General features: G+C 37.2%; 1 protein-coding gene across 1 annotated transcript; it reads right to left on the reverse strand.

Moving 5' to 3' along the window:
* LOC107618908 (F-box protein At1g55000) lies at nt 3,381-6,059 on the reverse strand. Its single transcript, XM_016321085.2, has 2 exons — nt 5,530-6,059; nt 3,381-4,095 (listed from the first exon to the last, which is right to left on the reverse strand). Exons 1-2 carry the CDS (start codon nt 5,944-5,946, stop codon nt 3,718-3,720), a joined length of 795 nt encoding a protein of 264 aa, XP_016176571.1. The 5' UTR covers nt 5,947-6,059; the 3' UTR covers nt 3,381-3,717.

The raw sequence follows: 25,847 nt of genomic DNA on the forward strand, positions 1-25,847 counted from the left end.
TATAATCTAAAAAATATTTATTTTACTATAATTTATTTTAATATAAAAATTGCCAAATATAAATCACTTTAACAAAAACTTACTTTTAACCAAAATCAAATTTCAAAATCAATTGTATACAAACTTCCAAATGTAATCCAAACACACACTTAATCCCTTTTATAAATAAGAGAACCAATGTTTGCTACTAGTGCTTACTAATAACTTAAAAAGTTACGCAACTATTTTTCTGCCAATGCTTGGCATTTCTCTTTGGGGCCTGCTACACATACAAGTAAAAAGGCCGTACAAGTTTTACAAGTTATCAGCCCAAACTTCATTAACACGCGCATTAACTCGTTTTGAATGGAGCGTAACTACACGCGCCCCACTCAAACGGTTCCTCTTCGTCTTCTTCTTCTTCTTCTTCTTCTCTTCTTCTTCTTCTTCTTCGTCTTCCTCTTCCTCTTCCTCTTCCTCTTCCTCTTCTTCTTCTTCTTCTTCTTCTTCTTCTTCTTCGTTTTTTTTTTCGATTTTCATGGTTTCTAAAATTCTTTTTCTTCTTCTTGCTGCACGTTCTTCTTCCTCTTACTCTTCTTCTTCTCCTTTTCTTTCGTTTCTGCACGTTCTTCTTCCTCATTTTCCTCTTTTTCTTCTTCTTCATTTACGTATTTTCAATTTTAACCCAACACTACCTGAAAGCCACTTGTTGTCCACAAGACCAAAATTAATTAAACTCTCTCTGGTGTATTCAAAATGTCTGATTTACAGGTACTATAGTATGAAGTGGTGATCCAGATAGATTGGAACCCATATATGACGGTCTGCATAGAGATCTGCATAATACACCCAAACACAGACTATAAATACACCCGATAAAAAATTAAATTTACACCTCTGCTGTAGATTTTAACTCAAGAACAAAACAATAACAAATTAAATTTTTCATTAGTCGTTATAAATATTTTAGCAATCCTAAGCAATTAGAATTTTATTCTTGATCCGTTACATCTGTAAACGCAGATAAAATTGTGTTTCTTAAAAATTCAATCGATTGGACATACAACATAATCGATTAAATTTTGCAAGGCATGTGGGTTTTTCCTATTTCAATCGATTGGTCTTATTATCCAATCGATTGAAGTCATCAAAGCAATATGGGTTTTCACAATTCAATGGATTTGTTGTGTTACTCAATCGATTTAAGTCTTCAAAGCAATATGAATTTTCACAATTCAATCGATTGGTTTTGTTACCCAATCGATTGAATTGTGCACTGCGATTAGGCCATTCTAAATTTTTCTGCTGGCTTTTATAAATTATTATTTCATTATTCATTTATCTTATCTTTAAAATTCTATCTTCAATTTTTAAGTTTTTATTTTGATTTAGATACTCTAATCTTTTTTTTTTTTTAATTAAGATTATAAATTGGTGAATAATTTATCATCAATTACTCAATCATACAATTAGAATCATTTATCAATCTTGTTGATTATCAATTTTTTTTATTATTTTTATTCATCGTTTATCCATCTACTTAATATCCAAATTTTCTTCATTATTTAATGTTTATCCATCTCTTTAATATTCAATTTTTGTCATTGATTATATGATAATCACAGTTACAGCAATCGGTAGAGATCCAATCAATTTCATCATTGTAGTGTTCAGAAAACAATCCATTGTTTTGATTAAAAAATCGAGGTTAGTCAATAGAATCTCTAATGTTGCAATTTTTCGTTTGGATTCTTTATTCATGAAATTGATTGTGTAATGGAAAAATATATATTTTTTTATTTTTAGTAATTTAAAAGTATGGACTTAAAATGTATTATTGGATTATTATACTAAAAGAATTTATATAGTTTATATTTTTTTTGTGATTATGAGTTCCACTAGGATGAACGCTTAACGTTTTGATGGTATTTATATAACTTATATTCCATGGTAAATCAAATTAGATAAATTCGATTTATAGAATTGGTTGAGCGTAATAACAAATCGAATCGATTAGCATTTTATCAAATTTCTAAATCGAAGCAACTAGCTACGAATTATATCAAGGGTGAGACTTTTGAGGACAAAAACGTTCAATAAAAAATATTTTGGGATCAACTTAAAACATCACTCAAAATTATAATATTTTAAATATTAAATATTTAAGTACCAAGTCTAGCAATTCAAACACTTCCATTAGATATATTTATTTGTATTTGTCAGAAAAAAAATTAAAAACCATCACCAATAGATTGAATTGTGAAAACCTATATTGCTTTGATGACTTCAATCGATTGAGTAACAAGATCAATTGATTAAATTAGAAAAAATCCACATGTCTTGCAAAATTTAATCGATTGTGTTGTATGTCCAATCGATTGAATTTCCAAGAAACACGATTTCACCCGCGTTTACGGATGTAACATGATAGATGAATGACAAGGATAAAATTCTAATTAATTAGGATTGCCAAAATATTTATTACGATTAATGAAAGATCTAATTTATTATTGATTTTGTTCTTAATTATTAATAAACATGATAGATGAATAATAAAATAATAATTTATAAAATAATAATAAATTTTATAATTAAAATTAAATAAGAACTATTTAGCCGTTATTAAAAAACTTAAAAAACATATTTTCTTATGAGACTATTTAATGATCCAAATGTTCTGACGTCATCAAATCCTGTGCCAACCTTGTTGGTCACATAACTCTATATAATGCTTGATATTCCATCTTTTCCTGTCCTGGAAACTAAATCTGAAAAGTAAGGTCCTCATCCATTATTGCAGTTACAATTCTAAATACTTTCATGAATATTGACATATTGTTATAAGCTCCTAAGTCCTAACCTGTCATTGCTGCCTGAGAAAAACTATCATGTCATGTACATGAAGTATATAAAAATTGTGTGAAACTGTGACTTTGTATGATCTAACACCTTTAATTTAATGGTGCATAAGTATAAAGTATTAAAGTATCAGTTATTCACCATTCCCATTATTCCCAATTCAAAGGTTCTGGAGACTGATAGGATAATACAAACTTACAAAACAAAGTAGTAATCCATAAACAGTTCCAAAAGAGCAAGTTAAGAAAAGAATAGAATATCAAACATTCGTCTCACAAGTTGATTCCTCACAAAAATCCTTATCACTAGATAATCTTATTTAGGCTTCTGAAAACTTTTAAAGTCCACTCATTATCTTCTTCTGCAAGTATCATTTCATCCACAACAAAAAACCGACCAAAAGAAAATCAACAATAGACATGATAATGCATCATGGTATCCAATGTAAACACCAGTACCTAGCATAAATTCTGATCCACACTGGCATATATGAGGATTCTCGTGAATATGAACAAAATCAAAACCTTTCACCATCAATACTATGCATAAAATGCCAAGAAATCTCATTTGCATTCTGGAAGCATGGTGAAAATGGTTCATATTCTTATATATATATACTTTTATAATTATAAATAATTTGCTTTGATTTACACACAAATTGGACAAATTATGAATACAGCACACCACATTAGTGGCGGACATCCATCACACAACAATAATAAATGACTTCTCTCATATCATAGTTGACTGAACTCATGCAACCTGAATTTGGAGGAAAATGGAAACCTATCAGAGTAGTCTCTGGCTTCCCATGCAACCTCTTAATTATTTACTCTATCCATTCCAAATAACAGTTGAGCATCGAATTATTTTCCAAGACTAGGTACGATGCTCGACTTGCCTATCCCACTGAAGGTCGGCAGAAAATTCAGCAAAGGCAGCTCGGGGATTGCCATTCGAAATAGACCAGTAGTACTGAGCAGTTTCATTATCAACTTGCATGCTCCTCTTCAAGGACTCAAGCACCCTTTTCTTGCTCAATTCCGAGGATATCCTGACTGATATATTGGCACTCTTTGTGTCTGGTACATCGTTCGGGTACAACACAGCTACTTCTCTTTTAGCATAGACATCCAGCTCAATAAAGCATGTTCTGTTAATAAGAATGTCAGGGCTACTAAGTGGGATTAATAACCGTTCCCTTGAGTATATCCCATGATCACTCATCATGTTGTTCAGGCGTTTTATGTCCATAACCTGTCAAAACATAAAAATGGAATAAGAAAAATCAATTCAGTTAATAAATTCTTGTTGTGCCTGTAACCATGACAAACAACAAACAAGGAAACACTAGCTCACAACAAAGAATTGTACAAAAACTGAAATGATAACTTTAAGCATATACAAAACCCAAATTTCCTTTTTTTCAGTTAAGAAAATTTCATATTAAGTTGAAAGTTGATCTTAATTTAGAATCAAGGCTTAGGACTCAGCAAGGGCTTACAAGTTACACATGCCATGCCAAAATTGGCCGAACATGAGATGAAGGCCCATTAGGCAAGCCAATCCCATAAGTCCATAACTCATTATCACACAGTCATACACCCTATAACTGGGCATTGCATTTATTCTATCAATATGTGAACAGTAAGAAATACAACAGAACTATCCTTAGATGCACTGTCCATTTTCAAATAACTGCGCATTGCATTCCTTTGATGCCCTGATAACACAGAATGTACTCTCTAAAAAGTCATATCTTAGGATAAAGACCGGGAAAATAAGAATTTAGAACCTAATATGGTATTTATAAAAGAAGATTTAACCCCCAATTAGTATGGACTAAAACATAACACATGAATGTAGAACCATTATTACAATAACAGATAACAATTAGTGGTTAGTTAGGAATGTTATCGAAGTTGGTTAGATTAATTGCTAAGTTAGCTAGCAATGCTAGTTATTCAGCTAAAATAGTTAGTGTATTTATGGTTCTGAAGCTCAGGTACGGTTTAACATTTCTATAGCTTTTACAGTTTTTTTGTTAGTAATTAACGGGAAACTAACAATTGCTGTGGTGCATGATGCACCTTTTGATTAGTAGACACACACACAACACTTCATTCACCACTGTTCTTGCTCTCTTCATACAGCTTCAACACTTAACCCAGAGAACAAACAAAAGAACAAATCAAAAAACCAGCTAGCAAGAAAAGGACCTAGAAGAACCAAAAATGAACAATAAGACAAACACCACCACAAAACTATAGCCACTGCAGCACCATCGCCCCTACTTGTCCCTCCTAAGTTGTTCAATGGATACTAAGCTCAGTGTTTCTCCTTTACCGGTTGTGGAATATACACAAAGGCTTTTTGTAGTGCCATCAGCATTTGCCTTCAAGGTGAAAAAAGGTGTTCATTTTGAGTTTTAGGATGGGGCACTTAGATGCATCCACTAATCAAAAGGTGCATTATGTACCACCTGGAACCAGGTTTTCCGAAAGTTCAGTGAAAATTAGACAATCCTATTTCATGTTCCGTGTATCAAAAAATACTAATGCTATCTGCATTTGTAACTTTCAAAGACTACAATTTCGGTACACAGATTAAAGCACGGAACTATTTAAAAAAAAATAAAAAATAGTGCATTTCACTGTTAATTTAGGGATTTTGATCGAATTGCGGAGGGACCTGAACGGAGTACTTGACGGCGAGGCTGGCGACGCTGTCACCGCGGACAATTCGATGGGAGATGGCGAACTTGGCGAGGGTGTTGTCTCTCCAGAAGCTTCCAGAAATTGGATTCCCAACGACGGCCTTGAGATTCCATGGAGCGAGAAATGCGGCGGTGAGGATGTCTCTGTCGGAGGCGACGGAGCTCCAGAGACGGGAGACGCAGGCGGCGCGAGCGAGGTCGGGGACGGGAAGCTTCTGGAAGATGGTGCGGAGGATGTCGGTGGATGAGAGGGCAGGGAAGTGGGAGTTCATAGGTGAGATGACGGTGGAAAAGGGAGAAGAAGAAGAAGAAGAAGGTGGTGAGGTGGAAGATGAGTTGTTCATGAGTTGTCTGAGAATGTCACCGTCGTCTTCATCGCAGCAACAGCCCATTCGGATGGTGATGACGTGGGAGAGTTTAGAGCTGGGACGAAGATGTGGTCATGTGGTCTGCTTTCCTTCCTTGTGTACCTGCTTCACCTTCCATTACATCAAATAATATTGGACTACGTATATAAAATAGGAAGAATTTTAAGTGTTATTGGTATTCCAAGTGTTTCAATCAATTATTTCAATTAATATATATTATATATATTTTTTATAATTCAGATTAACGCATATTTATTTTTTTGAATTACCATTAACGCGAAAATGTAGTTTATTTTTAGTAACATGATGTTATATAATTAGATGCATATATAAAATTTTCTTTAACTAAAAGTAGAATTGGTTTGTATCCAGACGAATTAGTTTGGAGAATATAATATTTGATAATCTGAGTACGAAAAATTATTTTGATGTCATTGGCAATTTGAACCCTAAGTTACCAATCATCCTGGTTTCATAGGTGCACAAGTGTAACAATGCATTTTGGTCTATATTTTTCTGTTGTTTATATTGACATACAAGTGTTTGTTTTATATTAGAACTGAGTTTCGAGAATGATATCCACGTAGAGACGTCAACAGAAGCAGAATCGTCATTCTCTGCTAGGGGTACTTTTGTTGAGGTGAGTTTTATGGACATTTTTTTGTTGTGATAGGGGGATTGGTTGAGAGGGAGTAAATTAATTATATTGTTGTTGGATTATGCCGATGACTGTTGCACATGACACATTATTTGACATAGGTATTAAAGGGGATGTAGCTAGCACCAAGACAAGGGGACAATCAGAAACAGTTGTTGATTCGTCCCACGGTTATGGACATATAATGGTAGAAGAGGTAATAAATATGGAATTCGATACTTTGGGAGAAGCAAGGTAATTCTATGCTGGTTATAGTAGAGTAAAAGGTTTTTCTATTCGAAAGAGTAAAAGAGTAAAAAAATGCCAAAGGAGAGGTGGTCAGATATAATTTTGTGTGCAACAGGGACGGGTTCAGGCATAGGAAGTGGTTGGAGAAGTCCAATAGGAAGCAGGAGCACAAGCCCATTACTAGGTGCGGATGTCTAGTAGAGACAAGGATCAAGCATAATACTGCTAATGGGTAGTGGTGCATTCGAAAATTTCTTGAATATCACACTTTACTCCCTGAGAGATTCGTAGGATATTTGCCAGCTCATCGAAGTATGTTCGATGTTAAAATTGCACATATGAACACATTGAGGTAAGTCGGAATAAGCATCCCTAAGATATACCAATCGTTTGTAATGCAAGTTGGGGGATTCAATTTAGTTTGGTTTACGAAGCAAGATGTGCACAATAAGGCTGCGTTTGTTTCTAAGAACATGACAAGATAAGACACTGAGAACATGACAAGACAAGACACTGATAGACAGAGACACAAAATTTTGTGTTCTTGTATTATGTTTGGTGATAAACTAGAACAAATTATAAAAATTTAATTTATTCTCATTTTTTTTCATTCAAAAAATTTGAGATGAAAAATATAACAATACAAAATATAATTATGAAAAATTAACAAGAATAATGAAAGAAAAAATAAAAAATAAGTTGTGTCCCTTGTTAGTGTCTCCGTGTCCTTCCTGTCAGGATGGACACAAAATACACTAATTCAGTGTCTCTGGACACATTGTCTCTGTCCATGTCTCCTCTGCCAAACACGATTTTGTGTCTCAGTGTCCCTGTCTCAGTGTCCTATCTCTGTAAACAAACGCAACCTAAGGTTCAGAAGCAACGTGCATTACAGAACGGGAATGTCAACACAGCACTTAGGTTCTTCCAGCGAGTTGCTAGGGATGATGAAATGTTGTTTTGGAGATATTAGGTTGGGGAGGAGGACTAAATGTGTGACCTAATATAGAGCGATGGATGCAACCAGGAAGATTATAAAGTATTTAGGGACATGTTGGCCTTTAACGCAACATTTGGGAGGAACAAGTACAATCTCCCCGTGATTGTTTTCTTGGCAGTTAATCATCACAATCAAACATGTGTCTTTGAAATGGCAATGGTGTCTTATGAGTCCCAAGATTCTTATAAATAGGTTTTCAACAACTTCCTTGATTGCATGGGGGCAAGTCCCTGAAGGCAGTTATCGCTGACGGGGATCCTGCGATATGATTGGCTATTATACAAGTGTTTCCAGAAGCCCAGCATAGACTTTATGCCTGGCATCTTCTGAGAAATGCTACGGCCAATGTATCACAGCCGTGGTTCACACAGTTGTTCAAACAATGCATGCTCGTTGATGTAGAGGTTGCTAAATTTGAGATACAATGGGAGGCAATGATTGACGAATGCGGTGTTGGAGAAGTTGAGTGGGTAAGGGGCCTATATGCAAAGAAGTTCTCTTGGGCCACCACCTACAATAGGGCCAGATTTTTTGCTGACATAAGGAGAACATCTCGATGCGAGTTACTTCATGCTAAGTTAGGAAACTTTGTGGAGAGCAGATATGGGATATTGGGTTTTGTGACAAATTTTCAGAGATGTGTAAATTTTTTGAGAGATAGGGAGGAAGAACTTGATTTCAGGTCATGTTGTGGAATGCCTGTGCTTCAGACTCAGTTTCTAGAGATCAAGAAGTCGGTGGCGATGCACTATACTCGTGATATGTTCTATAGGTTTCGCGAGTGCCTAAAAAGGGCAGTTTGATATTACATTGTGGACTATGAAGAAGGTAACCATGACTGTTGTTATGTTATACAAAAGCACCGTCGGCCTGAGGAGACCTGGCAGGTTGTGCACATGGCAAGTGAGACATCGTTTAGGTGTAGTTACTGCAGGATGGAGTTGTTTGGTCTTCCATGTGTTCATATGATTGTGGTTTTGGTTGGGTTGGACATGGGGCATTGCAACACACCTTACTCCTAGGGAGGTGGTGCAAGGGTGCAAAAAGTCATTTTTCTAGAAATAGAGTAGTAACCGATATAGGAGATGTTGCTTCCCAGTATCGTAGCAGATTTGGTATTTTTGTCGATCAATGCAAGCATTTTGCCAAGGTGGTTTGTTTTAGGGAGGAGGACTTTAAGGCTTTCCTTAAGAAGATGTTAATTGATACTACGTTGCAAGAGGTGAGGAATGGGCTATAGATGGGGTCGGGCTCAGATTCTTTCCCACAAGCTACCGCTTATGGCGTGTAAACGATCCTGCAGTCATTTGAACTAAAGGAACCGGGTGGGCCAACGACGGCCCGGGTTCAAAAGGTCCAAAGGAAAGAAAGTGCAGTAGATGCGGGATGTTGGGTCATTGGCAAACACGATGTCCTAATTTGGTATCCTTAAGAAACTTATTTCCTGAGTATTTTACCAGAGTAGGTAGGAGTGATGCAGAAGCCCAAGTTTGACCAAAATAACCTTGTACCATTCTTTTCATTTGAACAGATGTTTTAGGTTTTAACTGGGACATTTATGTCTTTTGGATGTTATTACAGTCTCAAGTTCGCTATATTAGTAGTAATACATTAAAATCATATCGATGAAGTTAGGGTAATGTACAAAAATAGCTCCCTGTATTATTCCTGTGATGTGGCCGTTGATGCTCTCCATTTGCAGACTCCATTGATGGACACAAGTCAAATTACCGAATCATTCGCTATGGCCCATGCTCATGCCACAAGTAATGTAAATTTTTGTTCCCTAGTTCCATTTGTGTATAAACTTTTTGTTTTACTTGTTTATGTGGAAATTTGATGGTGTACTATTTATTGTTTAAGGTTATGTATGTGATTGGATAATGTAATGCTCATACAATTTAAATTTTAGAATTCTCCACCAAAGAAGAAGAAAGCCAAAGTTGATCTTCAGACAACCTTTCTGGTTCTTGAGTTAAACCTCCTTGATGCGATGAATGAAAATATAATAATTTTATGGTGCTTTTTTTCATAGTTATTGAATGTAGGTATACATAGAATTTTAGGTAGCACATCGCATCGTGAAATGTGCATTATGATAAAATATTATATTGACCAACAGATATTTTGATTGGGTCACTATATGATGCCGATAATTCACGGCTGATATTATGTGTGTGCCTTCAAAGAATATCATGCCTCATTGTTACGTAACATATCCTGTGTTATTCAATATTATCATTGTATATGAATCGGGTTACCATGCTGACGATGTGCACGGGCATAAGATATACATCTAGCCATAACAATATCACTGAGGTCATTATTCATAGTGAAAAAAATGAATACCAAATCATGTAGGTGCCAACAAAATTAAAACAAAGACCTGTTTAATGCGATAAGTTGAGTTGTTTGTTCAAAACCTGGCACAATGATTACATATTAAAGTCGTACACATCTTGACATAATACGACACTCCCATAGGGGGGATAATTTGGAATATAAGGACTTATGCCCCAATTGGTTGCCCGCGGATGTTTTTTAAAATCGAGTCACTTATTAGCAAAAAAGGGTGACAACCTACTTTTGAAGGGTTAGTGATGAGCAGATATTTTATACGTTTTTTTTTTTTGCATAGTTTTCATATAGTTTTTAGTATGTTTTGTTTAATTTTTATTAAGTTTTTATAGGTTTTAGTGTTAAATTTATATGTTTGGATTCTACTTTGAGTTTGTGTATTTTTAAGTGCAATTTCAGGTATTTTTTGGCTGAAATTGAGGAGCTGGAGCAAAAGTCTGATTTAGAGACAGAGAAAGCACTGCAAATGTTGTCCAGATCTGACCTCCTTGAACTTAGAAGAGCTTTTTTGGAGTTACAGAAGTCTAAATGGAGCATTCTTAATGGCTATGGAAAGCTGACTTCCAGAGATTTCCAGAAATATATAATAGTCCATACTTTGCTTCAGATTATAAGGCCCAAAACTGGCGTCCAACGCCAGCTTCCTGGCCCCTTCCAAGCGTCCAGCGCCCAAGGAGTAGAGACCAGCGTCCAAACGCCCAAAGAGGACCCCCTAGCCAGCGTTCAACACCCTAGAGGCCTCATAGCACGTGGATCTCATCTAAGCTCAGCCCAAACACTCACCAAGTGGGCTCCAGAAGTGGATTTTAGAACTAAAAATACTGTTTTATCCTTACTAGTCATTGTTTAGTATTTAAGGGATTAGATTTATGTTATTCAAACACTTTACAATACCTTTTACCATATTTTCGAATTTACCATTGTATTTTCTTTCAGTATAAGTTTCTAAACCTCCTAGGTTGAGGGGAGGAGCCTTGCTGAGTCCTATGAATTAATAAAAGTATTACTGTTTCTCTTCGATCTGTGTCTGATTTATTTCTAAGATGTATACTTGTTCTTCAACATGGTGAATAGGATGATCAGTGACAATCAAGTCTGTTCATCATACTAGGACCGCGTGCCTGACAACCACCCGTGTCTACTTGGGTTTGTGTGAATACGTGACTGGAAAGCGTGAACCACCAGCTTGATTATGCATCTCTCAGACGGCTAATCCACGACTTCGTTGGGGACTTCTCGAGACACGAGTTCAGCCGATTTCTGGGGAGATTAGGGTCTCTGTGGTAGAGGCTAGAACCCAAAGAAGCAGCATTCTCTGATTCAGAAGATTCGACCTTGTCTGTGGCGTTTTGAGTAGGATCGCCAGGAGAATGAACTGCTAGAGCTTCACCCTCCGTCAGATTGGATGACCATGGCCAATGGCGTTTGATCTGAAGCAGAGGAGATTGATGAGCACGGCCAATGGCGTTGATCACATACAGCCTGCCATAAAAGAAATCACTCACAAGCAAAAAAGACAGTAATACCAGAGTTAATTCAGAAAGGCTAAGCAACTCCAATCCTCAACTATATTCCTATTACTGATTCCATTACCCTTCTCTCATATTTCTTTTAATGCAATTAAGCCTCAATCCAACAACTTCTTGATTTTTCCTGACTAAGACCTGCAAGATAACCATAGCTTGCTTCAAACCACAATCCTCGTGGGATCGACCCAGACTCGCTCATGTATTACTTGGACGACCCAGTGCACTTGCTGGTACAGCTGTACGAAGGTGTGGGGATTCGTGCACCAAGTTTTTGGCGCTGTTACCAGGGATTGTTCGAGTTTGAACAAACTGGTGGATTATCTTGTTCCCTAGATCAGGTATTGTCTCTGATTTTTGCAAGAGTATTTTATTTTATTTTTCTTTTTATTTTCAAAAAAAAATTACTTAAAAACTTTTTCAAAAAGAAAATTATTTTTCTTTTCTTTGTTTAATTTTTGTTTTTGGTTTGAGTCTTTTTGTTTATGTTCTTGGTTAAAATTTTCAAAAACTTTGAGTCTTTCTTTCTAAAAATTTTCAAAAATAGTTTCTTTGGTTAAATCTTGTGTCAATTTTTAAGTTTGGTATCTTCTTGTGGTTTTCTTTTAAATTTTCGAAAATTTTATGTTTGGTTTTCAAAAATTTTAAGTTTGGTGTCTTTTACATGTTCTTGTGTTCTTTAAATTTTTTTAGTCTTGTTCTTAGTGTTCTTTTTAATCTTCAAAGTTTTCTTGTGTTTCATTTTGTTTTGATCTTAAACCAAAAAATGGGGACACAGGGGACTAAAATTTTTAGAGATGGAGACTGAAACTTTAAAAACATTTTATACCTAAAATACCCTCATTTTGATTAATTAATTCCAATTTTACCTTTTGTGCAAATTAAATTAGAGTTTCATTGTTGTTTCAGTTTCTGTCTCCCATTTTGCACCAAACAGAATACTGAGATTTATTTCAATCTCTGTCTCTTAGTCTCTGTCTCTCAGTCTCAGTCTTTCCGTCTCTGTCTCTCCACCAAATACTACCTTAGTGTTTTTCCTTAAATTTTCACATAATAAGGTGTCTTAGATAAAAAATTTTAAATCTTTTGTCTTTTTCTTGTTTTTCTCTCTCCTCATTAAATTCAAAAAAAAAATATCTTTTCTATTTTTATTTTAATCATATTTTCGAAAATCATAATTAAAAATTTAGGTTTTAATTTCTAAATTTTTTATCTTATCTTATCTTAGTTCTAAAAATTCACAAATCAAATCTTTTCAAAATAAAAAATCATATCTTTTTTTAAAATCTTATCTTACCTTATTTCAAACTTAAAATTTCAACTTTCAAAAATTCAAAATTTCAAATTTCAATTTCAAAATTCAAAATTCAAATTTCAATTTCAAATTTCAAAAATTTAAATTTAAATTTTCAAAATTCAAATCTTAAATTCAAATATTTTCTTAATTAGTTACTTATCTTATCTCTCTCCTCTTTCAAAACTTCCTAACTAATCATTCTCTCTCTTATTTTCGAAAATTATTTTCTTCTTTTCTCTCTTCTATTTTCGAATTTTATAATTTAATTTTCAATTCTTTTTAAATTATTAATCTTATTTTTGAAATTAATAAATAAATAAAATAAAAACAAAAATATTTTAATTCTTATTTATCTTTTCTACTTCTGTTTCTTCTTCTACCTCTTCTACCTTGCTTCTTCTTCTACCTTTCTTAATCATGAACCCAAATGGGAATGAAGAGTTCAAAAGAACTCTGAGATCTTATACAAATCTCACTGCTGACTTCTATGGAAGAAGTATTAGCATACCTCACATCAGAGCAAGTAGCTTTGAACTCAACCCTCAACTTATTACTCTAGTGCAATAAAACTGCCAGTATTTTGGGCTTCCTCATGAAGAACCTACAGAATTCCTGGCATATTTCTTAAAGATTGCTGACACAGTACACAATGAGGGAGTAGACCAAGATGTGTACAGACTATTGCTCTTTCCTTTTGCTGTAAAGGACCAAGCAAAGAGGTGGTTGGATAACCAGCCTAAACCTAGCTTGAAAACTTGGAAACAGTTAGTGGACAAGTTTTTGAATCAATATTTTCCTCCAAGAAAGATGACCCAGCTAAGACTGGACATCCAAAGCTTCAAACAAGGAGATAATAAATCTCTTTATGATGCATGGGAGAGGTATAGGAGGATGCTAAGAAAATGTCCCACTGAAATATTTTCAGAATGGGTACAGTTAGACATCTTCTACTATGTACTTTCAGACATGGCTAGAATGTCTTTGGACCACTCTGCTGATGGTTTCATACACATGAGAAAGACTATTGGAGAGGCTCAAGAGCTTATTAAGACAGTTGCCACTAATCAGCATCTGTACTCAGCTACTGAGACCTCTATGAAAAGAGAGGTTAAGGCAGTATCTACTGAACCTAACCCTCCAGAACAGGATGGCCCATTGACTCAGCAACTGCACGCCCTTGCCCAGCAACTACTGGAATTGCAAGAGGCTTTGCGAAAAACTCAGGCCTCTAATAGGAATGTAGAAGCACAACTGAGTCAAACAAGGCAATAGTTATCTAAGCAGATCACAGAAAAATGCCAGACCATTCAACTAAGGAGTGGAAAAACCTTGAATACCCAACCTCAGAACAACAAGAGGTTAGGAAAAGAACAACTGACAGAGGATAACCATGTCTCTGCACAAGATAACTCTGGGCGTTCAAACACCCAGGGAAGTATCACTTTGGTGTTGAATGCCAGGAAAGGGCAGAGACTGGGCATTCAAACGCCCAAAGAGGCAGCACCCTTGGCATTGAATGCCCACAAGGGAATGATTCCCCTAGCGTTAAACACCAGGAAGGGGGCAGCAGCATGGGCATTGAACACCCAAGCAAGGGAGGCCAGTCACTCACTGATAGCAACCCTCCTAAGCAAGCTAGTAACCCCCCTTCCAACACACATGGCACTCGGCCTTCATCAACTAAAGTTGATGAGTATAAGGCTAAAATGCCATTTCTTCAGAAGCTCTGTCAAGAGGAAAAGGATAAACAGTTTGCCCACTTTACGGATTATCTCAGAATATTAGAGATCAAGATCCCTTTTCAAGAGGCTCTTGAACAAATACCTTCTTATGCTAAGTTCATGAAGGATATTTTGAGTCATAAGAAGGATTGGAGAGAGACAAAAATAGTCCGGCTCACTGAAGAGTGCAGTGCAATCATCCAAAACAGCTTGCCAGAGAAACTTAAGGATCCTGGAAGTTTTATGATACCATGCACTCTAGGTGATGCTTGTACAAGGACAGCTTTATGTGACCTTGGAGCAAGCATCAACCTAATACCTGCTTCATTAATGAAGAAGCTTTGTTTGATTGATGAAGTCAAACCAACCCGCATATGTCTTCAACTTGCTGATGGCTCTATTAAAATACCATCAGGCGTAATTGAAGACATGATTGTTAGGGTTGGACCCTTTGCTTTTCCCACTGACTTTGTGGTGTTGGACATGGAAGGACACAAGAGTGCACCCCTTATCCTAGGGAGACCCTTCCTAGTTACAGGACGGACCCTCATTGATGTTGAAAAAGGGGAAGTAACCCTGAGAGTCAATGAGGAAAAGTTCGTACTAAATGCTGTCAAGGCTATGCAACATCCAGACACCCCTGAGAAATGCATGAGCATTGATCTCATTGATTCTCTAGTGGAAGAAGTCAACGTGGCCGAAAGTCTTAAGGAAGAGCTGAATGACATCCTTAATGATGCCCAGCCTGATTCAGAGGAATCTCTAGAAACCTCTGAGGAAAAGGACAAGCCTCCAAAGCTTAAGCTCAAGCCATTACCTTCCTCCTTAAAATATGCATTTTTGGGAGATGGAGATACTTATCCTGTGATCATAAGCTCTGCCTTAGAGCCACATGAAGAAGAAGCACTAATTAAAGTGCTCAAAACACATAGGACCACCCTTGGAAGGACTATAAGTGACCTTAAAGGAATTAGCCCAGCCCGATGCATGCATAAAATTCTGCTGGAGGATAATGCCAAACCAGTGGTGCAACCACAAAGGCGATTGAATCCGGCTATGAAGGAAGTAGTGCAAAAGGAAGTGACTAAGCTCTGGGAGGCTGGGATTATTTATCCCATTTTTGATAGCCTCTGGGTGAGCCCTATCCAAGTTGTTCCCAAGAAGGGAGGCATGACAGTGGTTCATAATGAAAAGAATGAACTGATTCCTAAAAGGACAGTTACAGGGTGGCGTATGTGCATTGACTATAGAAGACTCAATGACGCCACCAGGAAGGATCATTTTCCTTTACCATTTATTGACCAAATGCTAGAAAGCCTAGCAGGGCATGCTTTTTATTATTTCCTGGATGGATATTCTAGGTACAATCAAATAGCAGTGGATCCACAGGATCAAGAGAAGACACCATTCACATGCCCATCTGGCATGTTCACCTACAGGCGAATGCCATTTGGCCTGTGCAATGCACCTGCCACCTTTTAGAGAGGTATGTTATCCATCTTCTCTGATATGATAGAAAAGTTCCTTGAAGTGTTCATGGATGAATTCTCTATTTTTGGAGATTCATTTTACTCCTGCCTTGATCATCTAGCCCTAGTTACGAAAATATGCCAAGAGACAAACCTAGTTCTAAACTAGGAGAAATGCCACTTGATGGTAACTGAAATCATTGTTCTTGGGCATCAGATCTCAAACAAGGGGATAGAAGTAGATCAAGCCAAGGTGGAAGTGATTGAAAAATTGCCTCCACCTACTAATGTCAAGGCAATCAGAAGTTTTCTAGGACATGCAGGATTCTACAGGAGATTCATAAAAGATTTTTCAAAAATTGCAAAACCCTATGTAATCTCTTGGCCACTGACGTCTCATTTGTCTTTGACCAAGAATGCCTGCACGCTTTTGAAACCCTAAAAGCCAAGCTTGTCACTGCTCCTATCATCTCTGCACCCAATTGGGACTTGCCATTCGAACTAATGTGTGATGCCAGTGATCATGCCATTGGCGCAGTCCTAGGGCAGAGACATGACAACCTTCTGCATGTCATTTATTATGCTAGTCATGTACTAAATGATGCACAGAAAAACTACACTACTACAGAAAAGGAGCTACTTGCAGTGGTTTGTGCCATTGACAAGTTCAGATCCTACCTAGTAGGATCTAAGGTCATTATCTATACTGACCATGCCACTCTAAAGTATCTACTCACTAAGCAGGATTCAAAACCCAGACTTATAAGATGGGTATTACTCCTGCAAGAGTTTGATATAGAAATTAGAGATAGAAAAGGCACAGAAAATCAAGTGGCTAACCACTTGTCTAGGATTGAACCAATAGTAAGGACTTCTTTTCCCTCTACTGACATATCAGAATCCTTTCTAGATGAGAAACTCTATGCCATCCGGACAGTACCTTGGTTTGCAGACATTGCAAATTACAAGGCTATAAGGTTCATTCCTAAGGAATTTACCAGGCAGCAAGCCCGGAAACTCATGCATGATGCAAAGTACTACTTATGGGATGAACCATATCTCTTTAAGAGATGCTCGGATGGAATAATCCGACGCTGTGTGTCTGCAAAAGAGGCACAGAGAATTCTATGGCATTGCCATGGCTTAGACTATGGAGGACACTTTGGAGGTAACCAGACAGCCACCAAAGTTCTCCAAAGTGGCTTTTACTGGCCTACTCTCTTTAAGGATTCTAGAGAGCTTGTCCTTAACTGTGATAGTTGCCAAATGGCTAGCAATCTCCCTCATGGTCACAGCATGCCTCAATAAGAAATCTTAGAGATTGAGTTGTTTGACGTATGGGCATAGATTTCATGAGACCCTTCCCGCCTTCATATTCAAACACCTACATCCTTGTGGCAGTAGATTATGTGTCTAAATGGGTTGAAGCAATAGCAACACCCACTAATGACACCAGAGTAGTAATAAGGTTCCTCCAAAAGAACATCTTTAGTAGATTTGGTGTCCCTAGGACACTAATTAGTGATAGAGGTACTCATTTCTGCAACAGACAGCTGGATTCGGTCTTAAGCCGTTACGGAGTTTGTCATAAGGTAGCAACACCGTATCATCTCCAAACAAATGGGTAAGCTGAAGTCTCAAATAGAGAACTAAAGCGAATCCTAAAGAGGACTGTATGTACCTTTAGAAAGGATTGGGCTAGAAAGCTTGATGATGCTCTGTGGGCATATAGAACAGCTTTCAAAACCCCCATTGGAACCTCACCATATCAGTTAGTACATAGGAAGTCGTGTCATTTGCCAGTGGAACTAGAACACAAAGTCTATTGGGCTACTAGATTCCTTAACCTTGATGCTAAAGTAGCAGGAGAAAAATGACTTCTCCAACTAAATGAGTTAGACAAATTCCGCTTAGATGCATTTGAAAATGCAAAGATCTATAAGGAAAAGGCAAAGAGGTGGCATGATAGGAAGTTATCTTCCAGAGTCTTTGAACCAGGATAGAAGGTCCTGCTCTTCAACTCAAGACTCAAACTGTTTCTTGGGAAACTCAAATCTCATTGGACAGGACCGTTTGTGATTACTAGTGTATCACCTTACGGGCACATAGAACTTTAAGGTAAAGAAAAAAGGTTCACTGTCAATGAACAGAAGGTCAAGCATTACCTTGAAGGAGATATAGAGCCAGGAGGCTCAACACTGCTACTAAGTTAAGTACAGTAAAGTCCAGCTAAAGACATTAAAAAAGCGCTTGTTGGGAGGCAACCCAATGATTACTCATACATTATTAATTTTCTGATTATTTCTGTTTTAATCAGTTTTCTTTTTAATTAGTTTTTGATTATGTTTTAAGTTAAATTTAATGTTAGTGATCATGAACAGTGCTTAAACAGACAGCAAATAGAATACCCTGGAGAAGGGATCTCCCTGGCACTAAACGCCAGAGAGGGGTGGCAAATGGGCATTTAAACACCCATGGAGGCAACAAACCAGGCATTAGACACCAGCCAGGGAGCTCTGGCTGGGCGTTTAACGCCCAATGGGGAGCACAAGCCTGGCATTAAATGCTAGCCAGGGAGCTCTGGCTGGGCGTTTAACGCCCAATGGGGAGCACAAGCCTGGCATTAAATGCTAGCCAGGGAGCCCTGGCTGGGCGTTTAACGCCCAAAAGGAAGGATCAATCTGGCGTTAAACGGCAGAATGCTAGCATTCTGGGCGTTTAAACGCCAGCAAGACAGCATGGAGGTAACCTGAAAAATCTTATCTTTTCTTCATTCAATCTATTTTATTCAAATTCAATTTTGAAAATTCTTTGATTTTTAAGTCAAATCTTGTTTAAATATTTTAATTTCAATTTAATTTCAAATTTAAAATAATTTTTTCAAAACCCTTCAAATCCTTTTCAAAATTTCATATATTTCCCAACTTGTTTTCAATTTCTTTCAAAATCTTTTCTTATCTTGTTCATATCTTTTATTAAACTTTCAAATCTTTTTCATACTTCTTATCTTATCTTTAAAATCTTTTATATCTTTTTAAAATCTTTTCTTATCTTTCAAGTTTAACAACTTATCTTTTTCTATCTTTTTCAAAAATCTTTATCTTTCTTTAATGATTATTTTCGAAAATCCCTCCCCCCTCCCTATATATATGCATGTCCGTGCCCCTCTCCCACATTCACCACCTCTCATTTGAATTCTATTCTCCTATTCTCTTCTAATTCACTTTTCTTCTTCTTCCTTTCTTATCTTTTGCTCGAGAATGAGCAAATCCTCTAAGTTTGGTGTGGAAGGAGCCCTGCTCTTTCATCAAGAATTCAATTTCATGGCTCCAAAAAGTGGCAAGACCACCCTAAAGAACAAGAAAGAAGATTACTTAATAGTTGTTTTCAAACCTGTTCGATTCCTGACCAAGCAACATGAAGAACATTATCACAAGATAATGAGTAAAAGGCCAGTAATCCCAGAGGTGGGATTCAAATTAGGAGAAGAAGACTACCCAGAGATCCAAGAGAAAATTCGAAGGAGAGGCTGGGAGATTCTGATTGATCCTCAGTTTAAAGTTGGATACAACATGATCCATGAATTCTATGCAAATCTGTGGATGACATATAAGCAAAAGAAAGATGAAACAACATTCCATACTTTTCGCACTATGGTCAGGGGGAAGATCATGTATTTTCATCTGGATAAGGTGAGAGAGATCTTCAAATTACCTTTGTAAAAGGATGACTCTGAATCATACAATAGAAGGGTGGTAGCCAACCAAAAGCTGGATCAAGTCTTAGAAGACATATTCTTGCCTGGAACTCAATGTATTGAGAATACAAAAAGGGCAACCATGCTAGCTAAAAAGGGTGAACCTCAAGCCAGTTACTAGAGAATGGCTAGACTTCATTGGGCATTCTATACTCCCCACAAGTAACCACTCTGAAGTCAATATTCCAAGAGCTGTGAAGATTCACTGCATCATGATGGAAAATGAGGTAGAAGTCCACCAAATAATTCCCTGTGAGATCTACAAGTTGGCAAATAGGGCGTCTACTAATGCCATGCTGGCTTATCCAAATCTCATCTTTCGTCTATGCCAAGAGGCTAAGGTTCTGATTCAGGTGGACAATTTTATTCCAGTGGAAGACCCAATCATCAAGCAGGTGATGGAGAGTGCTAGGATACAAGAGGATCAACCCAAAAGGAAGGCACCTGAGCCTCCTCAAGAGATCACTCCAATGGAGTATTGGGACCAGCTAAAGGCATTTGTAAGACACTTGCAGAGCACTTTAGATCAGCTCAGAGAGGAGCAGAAAGATCAGACTAGCATGATTTGCAAACTGATCAAGGAGAAAGAGAAATAAGGCCGTGAGATGGAGGAGTTGAAGTGCCAAAAGCTCTCCCCTGAAGAATCCAGCGTCCCTCAACTTGAAGAGCCCAAAATCCCTCAAGCTGAAGGTTGTTGAGTTTCAACCCTGTGACTATTCCTATTCCTGTTTCACGTATTTCCATCCTAATTTAGAGTTGCATGATCACTAGTAGTATTTAAGTCTTTATTTTTATTTTTATGTCTTTTAATTTTTAGGATTACATAAGCATTAACAGTAATTAATTAATTTTTATTTTCTAATTAGTTATAAATTGTTCCTCTCATCATCATTAAACATGAATAAAATAGTAGCTTTTTTTTAGAAGAATTAAAGATGCATAATTTTTGAGTTCTACAATAAAGAATAATCAATTATTTTGATGTGGTGGCATTGCTTTAGTTTTCTTAATGTATGAATAAATAGTGCATATTTGAAATTATAATTTTAGGATGCTGGCTCTTGAAAGAATGAAGAAAAAGAAAAAGTATTATTGATGATCTGAAAAATCCAAAATTTGATTCAAGAAGCAAGAAAAAGAAGCAAAGAAAAAGAAAAAGCATGATGCATGTGAAAAAAAATGGCGAAAAAGAAAAGAAAATAGAAAAAGAAAGAAAAAACTATTAGCTCTTTAAACCAAAAGGCAAGAGCAAAAAGCCAATAACCTTTTAAACCAAGAGGCAAGGGTAAAAGAATCCAAGGCTTTGAGCATCAGTGGTTAGGAGGGCCTAAAGAAAACAAAATCCTGGCCTAAGTGGCTCAACCAAGCTGTCCCTAACCATGTGCTTGTGGCATGAAGGTGTCAAGTGAAAAGCTTGAGACTGAGCGGTTAAAGTCATGGTCCAAAGCAAAAAGAGTGTGCTTAAGAACTCTGGACACCTCTATCTGGGGATTCTAGCAAATCTGAATCATAATTCGAAAGGGTTCACCTAGGTAAAGTGTCTGTGGCATTTATGTATCCGGTGGTAATACTGGAAAACAAAGTGCTTAGGGTCACGGCCAAGACTCTAAAAGATGTGTTCAAGAATAAAAAAGAACTGAACTAGGAGAATCAATAATATCATCTGGATTCTAAGTTCCTAAGGATGCCAGCCATTTTGAGTTTCAATGGATAGTGAGATGCCAAAACTATTCAGAAGCAAAAAGCTACAAAGTCCCGCTCATCTAATTGAACCTGAGCTTCATTGGAAACTCTGGGATTTATTGTGTCTTACTCTTTTTTTCATCCTGTTTTATTTTTAGTTGCTTGGGGACAAGCAACAGTTTAAGTTTGGTGTTGTGATGAGCGGATATTTTATACGCTTTTTGGCATAGTTTTCATATAGTTTTTAGTATGTTTTGTTTAATTTTTATTAAGTTTTTACAGGTTTTAGTGTTAAATTCACATTTTTGGATTCTACTTTGAGTCTGTGTATTTTTTGTACAATTTTAGGTATTTTCTGGCTAAAATTGAGGAGTTGGAGCAAAAGTTTGATTCAGATCTGACCTCCTTGCACTTGGAAGAGCTTTTGTGGAGCTACAGAAGTCCAAATGGAGAGTTCTCAACGGCTATGGAAAATTGACTTTTAGATTAGAAGGCCCAAAACTGGCGTCCAACGCCAGCTTCCTGCCCCCTTCTAGGCATCCAGCGCCCAAGGAGTAGAGACCAGCATCCAAATGCCCAAAAATGACCCCTTAGCCAGCGTTCAACGCCCTAGAGGCCTCATAGCACGTGGATCTCATCTAAGCTCAGCCCAAACCCTCACCAAGTGGGCCCTAGAAGTAGATTTTAGCTCCAAAAAGACTGTTTTACCCTTACTAGTCATTGTTTAGTATTTAAGGGATTAGATTTATGTTATTCAAACACTTTTACAATACCTTTTACCATATTTTTTAATTTACCATTGTATTTTCTTTTAGTATAAGTTTCTAAACCTCCTAGGTTGAGGGGAGGAGCCCTGCTGAGTCATATGAATTAATAAAAGTATTACTGTTTCTCTTCGATCCGTGTCTAATTTATTTCTAAGATGTATACTCGTTCTTCAACATGGTGAATAGGATGATCAGCGACAATCAGCTCTGTTCATCATACTAGGACCGCGTGCCTGACAACCACCCGTGTCTACTTGGGTTCATGTGAATACGTGACTGGAAAGTGTGAACCGCCAGTTGATTATGCATCTCTCAGATGGCTAATTCATGACTTCGTTGTGGACTTCTCGAGACACCAGTTCAACCAATTTCCAGGGAGATTAGGGTCTGTGTGGTAAAGGCTAGAACCCAAAGAAGCAGCATTCTCTGATCCGGAAGATTTGACCTTGTGTGTGGCGTTTTGAGTAGGATTGCCAGGAGAATGAACTGCTAGAGCTTCACCCTCCGTCAGATTGGATGACCACGGCCAATGGCGTTTGATCTGGAGCAGAGGAGATTGATGACCACGGCCAATGGCGTTGATCACATACAGCCTGCCATAGAAGAATTCATTCACAAGCAAAGAAGACAATAATACCAGAGTTAATTCAGAAATGCTAAGCAACTCCAATCCTCAACTATATTCCTATTACTAATTCCATTGACAAAATACCTTATACCCTTATCTCATATTTCTTTTAATGCAACCATAGCTTGCTTCAAACCACAATCCTCGTAGGATTGACCCTGACTCGCTCAGGTATTACTTGGACGACCCAGTGCACTTGCTGGTACAGCTGTACGAAGGTGTGGGGATTCGTGCCCCAGTTAGGTAGTTGATAATATACTCCCAAGGCTCCTTTAGGAGGGTTAGGTAGTCGATCAGCAAGGCCAAAAGGGGCATTGAAAAAAGAAGGAAACTTAAATGTTTTCATGAAATGTTTTTTTTGAATGAAAGGGTGTTTCAAGATAAAGCTTTAAAGTAATGATCCTGACATCTATGAAATGTTCTTCTTTTTTCTTTTCCCATACCTCTTTGGCTTCGATGAAAACTTACCTTACATTCCAAAAATGCCATTTTACCTTATAATATTTCTCAAAGGCAGTAATCTCTTTAATGTTCTCAATTTTAGTTTTCTTCGACGTAACAACAGCCTGTGCAGAATGAAGAACTAGGTTATAAAATGCTTGCTCAACCGAGGGGCAATGAGCATCATAATAGTTTGACCACCATTTGTGAAAATCAAGGGTCGAAAGAAAGCAGAATTTGAGGTCATATCTCTGAATTGGGTAGTTACTCTTTGGTGATTCAAGTCCAGAATTTGGTCAAATTTTTTCTATTCTGACACTTCATAGTGAACCATTTGGACTCCATCTTCTAATGAAAGAGGGGAAAGTAATACCTATGCAAAGCCAAATTGTCTCGACACATATTGTGGGGAGTAGGTGACGAGCTTCTATTTAAGAGCTATGGTTGATTCATGAGGAAGTTCTACGAGAAGGATTTGTGGAGTAAGGATATTTGACCATAGTTCATCAATAGCCTCTTGATTTTTAGGTTTGAAAGTCGTAAGAGAGTGAAGGTATCCTACTTTACTTTTTCGACAAGCTAGAGGATTGGGATAATAAGTCGAATCATCATTGATTTGTATATCAAGAAAAAGTTTAATAAAATGGCAAAGAGCATCGATGGATGACTTACCATTTGGTTTTTACCATGAAATAGAAGATATTCAATTACCTTCAACTGAAGTTTTCGGAAATTCAGTAGGGGCAGTGAATTGAGCTTCGAACACAGACTTAAGCCAAAAATTAACAACCCAGAGGGGTCTAAATGGATTGATCAATGATTCTCTTCATCGAATCTGGCTAACTACCAAAGAGAGTGGTGCGTGAAATTGAACTCTGCAAGTTTCATGCAGATGAACCGGCAAGTGCACTGGGTCGTTGATGAGCAGATAATTTATACCCTTTTTAGCATTATTTTTACATAGTTTTTAGTATGTTTTAATTACTTTTTATTATATTTTTATTAGTTTTTATTCAAAAATCACATTTATGGACTTTACTATGAGTTTGTGTGTTTTTCTGTGATTTCAGGTATTTTCTGGCTGAAATTGAGGGTCCTGAGCAAAAATCTGATTCAGAGGCTGAAAAAGGACTGCAGATGCTGTTGGATTCTGATCTCCCTGCACTCGAAGTGAATTTTCTGGAGCTACATAAATCCAATTGGCGCGCTTTCAATTGCGTTGGAAAGTAGACATCCTGGGCTTTCCAGCAATATAAAATAGTCTATACTTTGCTTGCGATTTGATGGCCCAAACTGGCGTTCAAAGACAGCCTAAAATATCTTGGTGTAAAACGCCCAAACTGGCACCAGAATTGGAGTTAAATGCCCAAACTAGCACCAAAGCTGGCGTTTAACTCTAGGAATAGCCTATGCACGAAAAATCTTCAATGCTCTGGCCAAGTACACACCAAGTGGGCCCTGAAAGTAGATTTCTGCACTATCTGCACTTAGTTACTCGTTTTCTGTAAACCCTAGTTACTAGTTTAGTATAAAAACTACTTTTTGAGATTTATTTCACATCTTTGGAATATCTTTTGATCATTTTGTACATGTTTAGAGGCTGATCTCATGGCCATGCCTAGACCTTTCACTTATGTATTTTCTACGGTGAGTTTCTACACCCCATAGATTAAGGTGTGGAGCTCTGCTGTTCTTCATGAATTAATACAAGTACTATTGTTTTTCTATTCAATTCATGCCTACTTCTTCTCTAAGATATTCACCCGCACTCCAACCTGATGAATATGATAACCCGTGACACTCATCATCATTCTCACTTATGAACGCGTACCTGACAACCACTTCCATTCTATCTGTAATAGCTTGAGTGTATATCTCTTGGCCTCCTGGTTCACGACACATGGTTGCCTCTCCTGACAACAGAGCATTCCATTCCGTGAGATCAGAGTCTTCATGGTATAGGCTAGAACCATTGGCAGCATTCCTGAGATCCGGAAAGTCTAAACCTTGTCTGTGGTATTCCGAGTAGGATCTAGGAAGGGATGACTGTGACGAGCTTCAAACCTGTGAATGTGGGGCATAAGTGACAGTGTGCAAAAGGACAATGGTCTTATTCCGACGCTAGCGGGAACTGACAGATGATTAGCCGTGCGGTGACAGCACATATGAATTTGTTTTCATCCGAGAGGATCATACAGCTTGCCATGGAAGGAGGTAACGCATGGTTGGAAGAAGGCAATAGGAAAGTAGAGGTTCAAAAGCAACAAAGCATCTCCAGACGCTTATCTAAAATTCCCACCAATAAATTATATAAGTAACTTTATATTATTTTATATTTTATTTATATTTTAATTATCAAAACCTCATAACCATTTGAATCTGCCTGACTGAG

The sequence above is a fragment of the Arachis ipaensis genome, chromosome B09 (assembly GCF_000816755.2).
Source record: "Arachis ipaensis cultivar K30076 chromosome B09, Araip1.1, whole genome shotgun sequence".
Classification (NCBI taxonomy): domain Eukaryota; kingdom Viridiplantae; phylum Streptophyta; class Magnoliopsida; order Fabales; family Fabaceae; genus Arachis; species Arachis ipaensis.